The 11,042-nt window shown below is 41.7% G+C and overlaps 1 protein-coding gene across 1 annotated transcript; it reads left to right on the top strand.

Annotated features, from left to right (window-relative positions):
- Positions 1–111: 111 nt before the first annotated feature.
- Positions 112–6,377, top strand: TACSTD2 (tumor associated calcium signal transducer 2). Its single transcript, XM_027806980.2, is given in 7 exon segments — positions 112–3,523; positions 3,525–3,583; positions 3,586–3,700; positions 3,702–3,769; positions 3,772–3,976; positions 3,978–4,018; positions 4,021–6,377. Coding segments are annotated over 7 exon segments (750 nt in total). The 5' UTR covers positions 112–3,329; the 3' UTR covers positions 4,089–6,377.
- Positions 6,378–11,042: the final 4,665 nt, after the last annotated feature.

Genomic DNA, 11,042 nt, shown 5'->3' with positions numbered 1-11,042 from the left:
CCGCTGGTCTCATGAGCATCATCACATCTGCTCGCTCTTTACTCCGAGTCACGGGGTGGTTGTTGCCAAGTTTAGCAGCACTAGAGGGAGCTTTGTTTCAGCCGGTACAACACCGGGCTTTGAACTAGGAGCAAAGTTACTAACCGGTTATTGCTGGGGCATGGGCACTTCTGGCTGGTGGTGACATTTTCGGGGCAGTAGCTGTGTACGTCGCTATAGGTTTGTTCCTTTCATTTCCTCCTAGAAACCCTCTGCTTTGGTCTCCTCCGGCACGTTATCTGGTGGGACTTGGTGGCAGGGATGCCAGGAGGGTAGATCGCAGTTTCCACAGAGAGCATCCTGGCTGTAGGATCACCGAGCCAGTGCTGTCAGGGCTTGTCTTCACGGGCAGCTCCAGGGAACTACCGCGGTGACCATGGGGTTGCCTTTCACAGCAGCATGTTCCTTACCCCCCTCTGATTCAAGCTGGTTGGTTCCAGCACGGTTCCCGCCAGCCGCAGGAGCTGGATGAGCTCCCCGCGTGGCTGGCAGGGCACGGGGCCTGCCTGGCAGTACCGGGCCGCCAGGCCGTCCTGTTGCGCAGGGGGAGCGGCGGGGCAGGTGGGAAGCGAACAGCAGGGAGCTGTTGGGCGCGTCTGGCGGAGCACTGCACCCCGGCGCCTGCAAGGGTGCTGTGCTGCTGCTGCGCACCCCGCCGGGGCAGTGAGGGGTGTCGGGATGCGTGCGGGGTGACCATGTGGCCCCCCCAGAGCTGGCCTGTGGGAAGTAGCTGGTTGGTAACGCCCCAGTGAATATTGTAATTGTGTTTGATACCGGACAAAGTATTTAATGGCCTAGATAAAAGCATTCTGGTTGTTTAATTGGAAATGCCTTGCTGTTTTACATAGACCTAGTGCCCTGGGTTTATGAGATTTGGAATTGTGCCGAGAAATTGTTTCCGTGGAAGCAGAGATCACTAAAGAAATAACGCACTCCCCATCTCCTACAGGATTATTCCTCTTACAGCCTGCTGTTCTGAATAATTAACTCTTGTAGTGCCGTTACAGCTTAGTGTGGATTAAAGGAAATAATACTTTCCTTTCAATGTCATAGAAGCATTACATGTAGAGATATATAGATATTTTAATATCTATATGGGTATATTTATATTTGCGTGTGCATATATATGTCTATATAGATATTTGAAGACTTCTGTCTTTAAATTAAGTCTGTTCTCTCCTTAGTTACAGAGGGGAAAATCCACCAGAAAAAAAAAAAAAAAAAAAGTCAATGGAGAAGCACACTTTCATTTTGGCAACTGATGCGGCTCTGGCAGGGAAACTTGAAATTACTCCTCCTTTGCCCTTGTCTTGCCACTGTTCTACGCTTTTTGCCTGGTGACGGGTATTTTGTAAAACTACTGTGGTGCTTCTAGCCACCTTTGAGGGAAGGGGCAATGAATGTAGTTTTTAATTAAGGTACGAGCAATGAGCGTCTTCCACCAGTAGGGAGAATGGCCCATCTCGGGGAAGCTCTCCAATGATAGTACGAGACTGAGACCAAGCATGACCACCTGTACACATACAAGCAAAGTACTATTTCCTGAAAGTCCTGTTTCTGCCCGTCCATATGGTGCTTTCTGAGCACAAGGGCAGCGCAGCTCTTGACTGTTGCTGTACGGCCATCGCTTCCCTGAAGCCAGTTGTGAGCTGCCGAGTTTACAGCAGTTGAGGCTCTGTCCTCCAGAAAGAAGGAAACCAAAACTACTCTCTCTAAAGTTCATAATGTGAAATAGAATAAAGACAAGACATGAGTATGTAGGTGACAGTTAAATTGATCTTGACTTGGAAGGAGGGATATGAAGTTTAAAAAGAAACAGATTATTATAGGTAAACAAATGACAAATTAAAAATGGGAAGTTACTAAACTTAGCAAAGATTCATCAATATGCCAACTTGAAATACTTAGCAATTTTAATAATAATTTTCGCTGTAGTTCTCAATTATTTTCTAAGAAAGGTACCTCCTGTTATTTTTTGCTGAAGGAAGGGGAAATAGAGAGGTGTGACAATGTGCTATGAAGCAGCCAGGAGTAATTTGAAGAACTTGTCTCATCTCTGCTCCCTCAAGAAGTGTATGTTTCTGTGGCTTACTTAGAAACAGGCCTGGCTGCAAAGTCCGACTCCGGATTGTGCCCTTCTCCAGGGGCTACAAGGCATTTACACCTGGAGCTTGGATTTGAAACTTGTAGTGTGTCACAAATACTCCGCTGGCGGCCAGCTCCCCACGGCTCCCTGACGTAAGCCATCGGTACAAGCAGCCCGGCCTGCGCTGACCTGAAGCAGGGCGGGCCCCCAGAAAAGCAGCACCGGCTGTGAAAGGCGCAGCTGCGGGGGTGGGCGAGTGGCGTATACGCTGTTCTGTGGCCGTTACTGGTCCCAAAATAACGACTTATAAAATGTCTGGCGGTTTGACGGATCAGATGAATGGGCCTTGCTTAATGCAAAGTGGAAAATACCTTTCAGCTGCTGCCAAAACACATGAAAACGGTAACGTGTGCTGTGTAGATCATTAGGGCACCTGGGAGCAACTGGAGTGTACTGCAAAAGGCATTACTCGAAGTTCAGATTTCCTCAAAAAGAACTAACAACTTTGTAAGGGTAACACAGGCATGAAAATCATTCCTAGTACTGCCTGGGGGGAGGGAAGCTCTCCCTGCTGGAAGATGAGACAGCTCCCGTGCTCTGTAAGTAGGAGAGCAGCCATCAAACTGATGAATAGTTGTTCCTCCAGATTTGGCAGCTACTCCAGGCAGCATATATAAAACTTCAAATTGCTTTATTTTATAAATACATGAAAGTAGAAAAGAAGTAGTACATAACTGTTAAGGATCTAGACAGTGGAGTAATAGAGCAGCCGTGTGATGGAAGATGGAGGAAAAACCGTGATGGAAGTGGAGGAGTAAGGTTTCTTCCAACAGAAATGGGAGAAATTCTGTACACGTGAATTTACACAGTTCATAGAAAGTCTAAAGAAAGGGAAGGGCGAGCTGCTTGTGCTTTAATCCGTCAGGGAAGCCCAAAGTGCTTCAGGTTGGCCAAACCTGTGCTTCAGGTTGGCTTTTGTCTCTTCCCTGTTGTTTCCTCATCGAATAAGAGGGAGGGCAGGCATCTGCAGGCAGGAGTTGGTGTCACTCCCTGAGAAGTAACAGATGAGAGCGCAGCTTGTTGACATCTCCAGAGATGCCAGTTGTGTTGGAAGGAGAACCTGTTTGGTGGGTCTGATTTGAACCTTGATGAAGGCTGCAGCACACCAGTGTGTACAAGCGAGTAGACTCCGTGAATAGACGGAATGTGCCCAGGAGGGACTGAGAACTGCACCTGCACGCTGGTGGGTTCAGATCACCAGGTGGGCTGTTCAACGCTGCCCGCAGAGCGCGCGCTGATGAAGGCAGAAATGATCCCTGTGAAGAAGAACCATTTCTGGGGCCGTCCCCATGGGCTGTCAGGTACTGACAGTATTTATGATCCAGACTGTGAGAACAGACTCCCCAAGCAGGCAGCGCAATCAAACTGATACTTGCTGGTGTGCGAACACTGCCAGAGTAAGAGAACCGAAAAGGGCGACAAAAGCCTGATTTGCACTGAACTGGTTAGAACAAGCTGCATCTAAGTTGAATTGAAACACAAAAAAAGTTCCCGTGCCTTTGATGTTCCTGGTGTACGCCCTGAAACATCTGCTAGAGAGCCAGTGCAAGCTGCACCCCAAGTACATGGAAGCCATTAACTGTGATGCCCACTTACCCAAATCTGCCTGAGCAGGAGTGGTGCTGAGGCATCTAGGTGTGATGTAGATAGAGCTGATGTAGCATGTTACTTTGAAAAAGATGTAATGGATGGCTCTGTATTGCATTCCAACTGCTCATCAACTGCCTCTGCCAATGGAGATGCTCTAGATACTGAAAAAATACAGATTTACTATGCTGATGAAAAAACACCAGTTTTGCGTGAGACAGCTGGTTGCCGGCTTTAGTGCTGCAGTGGTGTGGTGGTGCTGACTGCTGGCTTTGGCATCGCTGTGCTAGTTATTCTGAGGTGGCTGCAGACATAAAAATATGAGAAAGTTGAGATTAAAGAAATGGGTGAAATAAGCGCACCAAGCTCACAGCTGTCCCGATCTGAAAAAAAGAAAGGCAACAACAGGAAGAGGAAAAAAAAAGAAAGCACAAAATACAAATAGTAAGCAGACTCAGCATATGTGGATGGATTTGGAGAGTTTTTTTCCTTTCTACAGATTTGTACAGCGATTGTTCTAAATTAGTTTAGTAAGAATGACTTTTTTTGTGTTTGGGTATAAATTAATTTGGGAGTCAGTTACCTAAATATTTTAAATGCATCCTAATTTAGAAGCTAAGAAAATTGTTACAGCTGTCTATTGAACATAACGCAGAACGCTCTCACTAGTACTGCAGGTCTGGTTCAGCTTGCATAAATACTCTCTGAGTGCTTCTTGGTTCATTTACTTATAGAAATTCAAATACTTGCCTTGGCATAGAGTTATATAGCTGCTTTTCTGTTGGCAAATACTTTTTTTAAAAAATGTGGAGGTTTGGGTTTTTTTCTGTAAAGTTGCTGGAACTTTTTTTAAGCAAATAATTTTATAAGTATTACTAAATAACCAAATAAGGTTGTGATAAGCTACTCTGCGGCACCAGAGGCTTTTATACAGTCATTTGTCAGGAAGCATTCCTGCAGTCACTTCCAGATGTGGAGATCCCAAGTTTGTATTCAGGCAACACAGTGAGCTATTCCCACTTGAGCTCTTTAACAAGGTTCTGACACTCCTAGGCAGGAAGGATCCCTTGATCCCAATGCAAGTGTAAGTTAACCTTGGTGTTCTGCCCAAATTCAGACTCCGGTAATAGCTTTCTGTCTACCTAAATTCCCCTTTTTAGTTTTAACAGGAGGAGATATTTTCCAGTGTTGTACAGCTTCACAGAAAAGCTGCACAATGCTTCAGGACAAGCTGAAAAAGAGCTTTATTCTAGTAGAGCTGCAGGGGGAATTTAAGAGCAGAGTGCGATTACTGAAGTTGGAATTTGGCCAAGACACTAGAATTGGACTTCTTTGCTACCTACTCATCTGCTGCGTTCCTTGTCTGGGAGGTCATATTCACCATGAAGGACATTTTAAAGAAAATAACGCTAGTTGTTAGACACTGAAATATTGGCAGTTATATTCTCTGTGCTGTGTATGGGTGCCTGAAGTCCCACCAGTCTAATCTGCTTACGTTCAAAATGACACCGCTACACCTAGGCACTGCAGCAGGGTCAGCTCTTGTATTCTGTTAATTACTTTCAACGTTACTAGTTTGTAATTCTAGTAAGTCAGTAATGCGCTGCTTCTAGGGCAAATGATTAAATACGCACCTCTGATTCTACTGAATGAATAGGATACCAGGAGAAGTGACAATGCTTTGGTTCTGTTTCTGCCTTTATTTATGCAGAAGAGGAAGAAACTCGCTGTTTAGGGCGTGGGGGTGTTTGTTTAATATTTTTGGCTCAACATACACCATTTCCATTTAACCTTATTCTTGTTGACTTACCTGCTGGAAAAATTTGGGCTTTGGGTACACAGAATGGGGCATATACATCATGTTTCCCCAAACCAAAATTTTTTGCAATTGCATCAGCAGTATTAATACATTCACAAAGTTTTGGCGCAGAGTCTATAATTTATTGCGTGCCTTGCAGAAACACCTCCAAGCTGGCTGTTTTTCAATCAAGTACATATATCAGCACTGATAGAAGATTAAGTGAGAATTTAATATCTGAGCTGAATTTTCCCAGGTCACAGGAAAATTCAGAACTCAGCCTAACTCCACACAATTTTGCAATGAGGCTTTTATAAAATGGATTATATTAAAAATCTGGAGCTCAGTAACCTTCGGTGCTGAAGAAATGTAGGATGAGAATAAAAATTTCCCGAGTACGTTGCTTAACCACTTAACTTATGCAGACCTGATAAAAGCTATGTGTTTGAGAGGCTTTTGCTGTCCTTCCATCAGCGAAGACCATGAGATGTGCAGTCTTTTCTGGGCATCTACTGTGCCTTTCAACATTCTTTTAAAATCACTGCATTTTTCTCACTTCTGTCACAAGAAAAAAAAACACTCAAGGTGAATGATGCGGGTTTGTATTAAAAGAGAATATAAACATGTAGGCATAATTTTTATTAGAAGAGGCAAAACCGACTAATTGTTGAAAAAATCTTAACAGTTAACAGTTTCAGCATCTTTCTTTGGCTGCTGCTTTTCTTTTTAGAAGCTGAGATTGAGAAGAGAGGTTGTTGTGGTGCCATTCATATTTATATTATTCATTAAAGGACTGACCCATGAAAATCATCTGTTGTGATCAGTTATTTCATTGCTAGTCATCAAGCACCAGAAGACTATGCTGCCAGGGGACTGGAAATGCACTAGGGTCATTTAATAGGAGGGATAAGGTGTGTGTCTGCAATTAATAAAAAGAATGCGAAAATTAATTGTAGTGCAGAGCTCAGAGAGCCTCTGTTTGGACTAGATCATTCTACTTGAATAAAACTATTCAAAGCCCCTGTAGGATCTGGATTTTAATAAACCAAACATACCCATTGCTCCTGCTAAGTACTTGCTCCTCTCCTGCTGCTCCAGTGATACCAGCTCTTGAGCTATACATTAATATCTTTTTTGCACATGGTAGCTCAAGTATTTTATCATAACAGCCCATGATGTTCAGCTTGTGTGTCTTTCTGTCCACTGCTGTTATTACTGAAAAGGAGAAAATGAACTGCTTGTCAGCTCTGAATTTTGCAAAATTAAAAAGCTTTTTATCATTCATTATCATTTAGAAATTTCTAACTCTGAAATTTCCAGTTACCCTCTTCCTGATTACATTATCCTGTTTTAATGGCATATTTGTTGTATTTAAGTAATTAACCTTTATACTCTTTGCAGTGAGATAGTGATGGTGGTTTTATGTTCTAGGTGGCACTGGCTGACAGCTTTCAAGCTGTGCCCTGAACAACACGATGACCATCAATCTTGTATGGGTTTCTGTGGGGTCTGCTCAGGCATAAAGGAATGCAGGGGATTGCTTTGTTTTGGAATGCAGTTTTAATACTCTGTGGGTATAAATACATACATATTTATGCATCTGCTTGTAGGTAGATACAGAAATAAACCCATCGCTGATATGAAAAAGTGCCTTTGTGCTATTACCTACCTGGATTACATAACAAAGGCTATGCTTGCTTTAATGAAGGTAGAGCTGTCTGCTGCCTAAATTATGTCCTGCAATTCCAACTGTGGTGAAGGGCTGCCTTAGAAAGCTCAAAATAACCACTGGCAGAGAAAATAAATCCTGTCTCTGTGCTACAGTTCTGAAGAGGATAGTGCTGCCCTTTCCCGCACAAAGCAAGTTTTGGCCTTTGCTTTCAGCTTTTTGTTAAAACTTTTTTAACCACTCAAGATCTGAGGACTGTGCCAGAAGCAATGCCAGCACTACCGCAAGGAAATGAAAGATAAGGATTCATGGAAGGATTAAAACCCTCTTAAACTCTGTTCCCTCTGTTCCCCTGGTAAAATCCAGTCATGCTTATATATGCAAGTACATATTCTTGAACACATTGACACAAAATCCCTGAATTTGCAGATGACTGGTGTGTATACACACATGTCCATTCCCACACCTATGGAGACACACACATCACAATTTACATTAGAGCAGGGAGGCCCTAGAGAAAGCTCTTGTGCTGCAGATCCCACATTGCACACAGCCAGCCTGCAGTCTGCTCTGGCTCTTATCAGTGGTAAAATAGCCCAAACCTGCTGCTGTTTTGGAACAACAAAGAATCCTCTTCTTGTTCCATCTTCCCCTGATTAAGAATAATCCTTTTACGGATGTTTACACTGGGATTATGGCCAGATTAGGTTAACAATGTGAAACAAAATGCCCGCTGCATAGATGCACCCAATCCCTCTCTTGTCCTTTAGTATGTCTGTGATGTTAAGCACTTCGTGACAACTAGAGACAAGATCCCCCCAGCAGTCCTTAAAATGTTTAAACCTCAGGGAACCACCTTCGAAAAAACAAACCAATTTCTATTGCTTGCATATTGTAACCACTTTTTCAGAGAACAGTTAAAGAAGTAACAAATATGCCCTTCCTCCACTTCCCCTTAATTGGACCAATTAATGCTATTAAACAGATAGTCTTCCTCACGCAGGTATAATTATCCTTTCCAAAGCATTTCCACTTATTTGCCTCAGGGTTATAAGTACTGCAATTACCTTTTTTTTTACTGCTAAAATTAATCTTAAGTCATTACAATTGCTATCTCTGCAAGAAAAATCAACTTGCAGAACTTTTACAATTATTATTCAGCAGTTCTAACAAAATTCCTTGTACCAGGATTTATCTAGTTAAAATTTCATACACGCCAGACAACCTGACAAGATTCACATCTCATTTTCATGAGGATCCCTATTCCCTGCGGGATTGCACTCTTAACAGTTCTACTCCAGCACAAATCAAGTGCCACAGAAACAATTAGGGAGACTTTGTACTACCTAAATGAAAGCCTGAATGAGAATGAATTTCTAATTTTCCACTGAGATTTTTGTATGTGGGCCCAACAGTACTGGTGGTGTATGCACCCAACCTCCTTTTTCAGCTTGCCTTTTTTTTTTTTTTTTTTTTTTTTAATAAACATTTGTCCTTGTAAGGCTTGAAATGAGAAATCTCAGCATTTTTGCTAGTCTGGTTGCACACAGAAAAGCTAAGTGGAACAACTAAAAAGTAATTGGATGTGGCTATGCTGTAGCCACCGCACTGTGCACTGCAGACACACACATTTTTATCACAGGTCTGTTGAGTTCTCCTTTTTTCTTCCTATCTTCACATGCTCTTTTCTGTTGTTGATAATAAGGTAGCTTTCCAATTGCCTCAATTCTGCTGAAGAACTTAAGTTTGAGTACAGAAACTTAATTAACGTTCCCCTTTTTCAGTCTCTCGAAATAAATTCTGCATTTTAGACAGCTAGTGAATTATGCGATATTCCCTATTTTCACTGATGTTTCTATGCAGGTCAGTTGCTTTAAAAGCAGTTTAGAAATCACATGCAAGAATTAGAAACTAGGAGAATAAAAATTAAGTGATAGATTCTCAAAATTTCTGCCAGTTTTGCAACTACTAAGCATCCAAGTTGCCCTCTAAAGTGCAATGGTTGTCAGATCTGGCAAGCTGAAACCAACACGTAATGCTGGAGTTAATTTTCATTACTTCACCTTAAGGCCCTCAAAATCAGAAATTCCTAAAATGTATTTAATCTGCATGTTTATACATTTGGTTCCTTAACCCCCAGTATCTAGTCTACATTTATCTTACCCCAGAGAAGAAGAAAAATAGCTAAAATAGTTATCTGGGTTGACTAGCATCCTGGGCCAGCAAGTCAATGTAAGATTGGCAGCACTGAGTAATTCCCAAAATGCCAGCACTGAATAACTGGCACTAACAAACTGGACATCTGGGATATCAAAATAAATTCCTTAGTAGAAAGGGATCCAATAGTCTTTTTGTGGCTTTTACTGAGAGTCTTTCATTAAAATATTGCAAAAATAGCAAGCAAAGAAAAAACCAGTCCTTACTTGCAACTTCTTTACACGCTTTGGAAAGGACGGACTGTATTGCATTCGATAACAACTTTTAGGAGGAACAGTTTTGCAGCAAACTTCTGTTTGGTTGAGTAATTTCATCTTCTGGATTTTGAATCTACTTTTTTTTTTACACCAACAACATAGACAATGAGTGGAAATAGTTATTACCTGTTAAATTCTTTAGTGGCGTCTACTAACTGGCATGTCAGTGGGGCAAGGGAAGGCAAGGGACGGCTAGTATACAATACAATAGAGTCAGTGGATCAAGACAGGAAATTCTAGTGAACAAGATTTGGAAAAATCTTGGTCTTTATGAAGAGTGTTGCCTACTCTTCTAAGTGACCATGAACTCCATGAAATCCAGAGATTTCAACTGGCCTGACAGGCCAAGTGGCTTTAAATCCAGTTTCTGGCTTGCAGAAGGCAGATGGAGTGCACTCTTTCTATCAAGACTTCAGCCCAACACTAATGAGCAGCAGTGACCTACAGCAAAACTGTAATGACAAAACCATCAATTACTAGTTTTTGCTTGGATTTATATAAAAGCCAAATATTTTATTCTTTTATAATAATTATTTTTTCATTTGAAGCTGAAGACTGTGCACTTTAACTGACAACTTTTTAATTGTGATAATCAAAATTGGTAGCAGGGAGACTTTAGTACCAAATTGTTTCCACCTGAATATACAGAAATACATTTTTTATATTTACATTTAAACTGTTTTCCATTACTTTTAGGGATTCGACATTTGCTTTTGTGAATGACTTCATACATAAACAAAATCTCATTCAGTTCAGTACAACGACTTAGAGAGATACAAAGATACTAATGGCCACATCTACACAGGAAAATTCTACCTGTTAAGCTTTTGTTAATTGTGCTAATGTTAATTGTACTAAGGACTGCTGCATTTGTATTTGTACAGTGTATGTGGAGAGCAAAACCTTTGATAAGCTCGTATCTAGTCAGTCAAGGGGTTTTAACATTGTGGTTTCCTCCACAACAACTTGAAGCAAAGATGTGTGGTCAAGTAATGATACATAACTCTGTGAGCTCCATCCCACCATGTACAGAGTTCACAGATGTTTCATAAGCAGATCATCTTTGAAATAAATAATAAAAAAAGAGACAACTGTGACAACGTTTCCCATCTGAACTTACTCTACTGAGCAGTTTTTCAGCATTGAAAATTCAGTGCCACGCGGAAATTCATGTGAAAACCTGTATCTCACTTATGACCTCTAAGTAGGTTTTATGCAGTCTTAAGGCACGAAAGCTCACCTTCTGGTCTTCTTCAGAAATGTGAATTACAGTCTTTTTTTGAAGAAGAGATGAGGCTAGTAAGCGAAAACTCTGCTAAAAAGCAAGTC

This window comes from Falco cherrug, chromosome 12 (genome assembly GCF_023634085.1).
Source record: "Falco cherrug isolate bFalChe1 chromosome 12, bFalChe1.pri, whole genome shotgun sequence".
NCBI classification, from domain to species: domain Eukaryota; kingdom Metazoa; phylum Chordata; class Aves; order Falconiformes; family Falconidae; genus Falco; species Falco cherrug.
The sequence above is the reverse complement of the archived record's forward strand: the minus strand, read 5'-3'. Positions and strand labels throughout refer to the sequence as shown.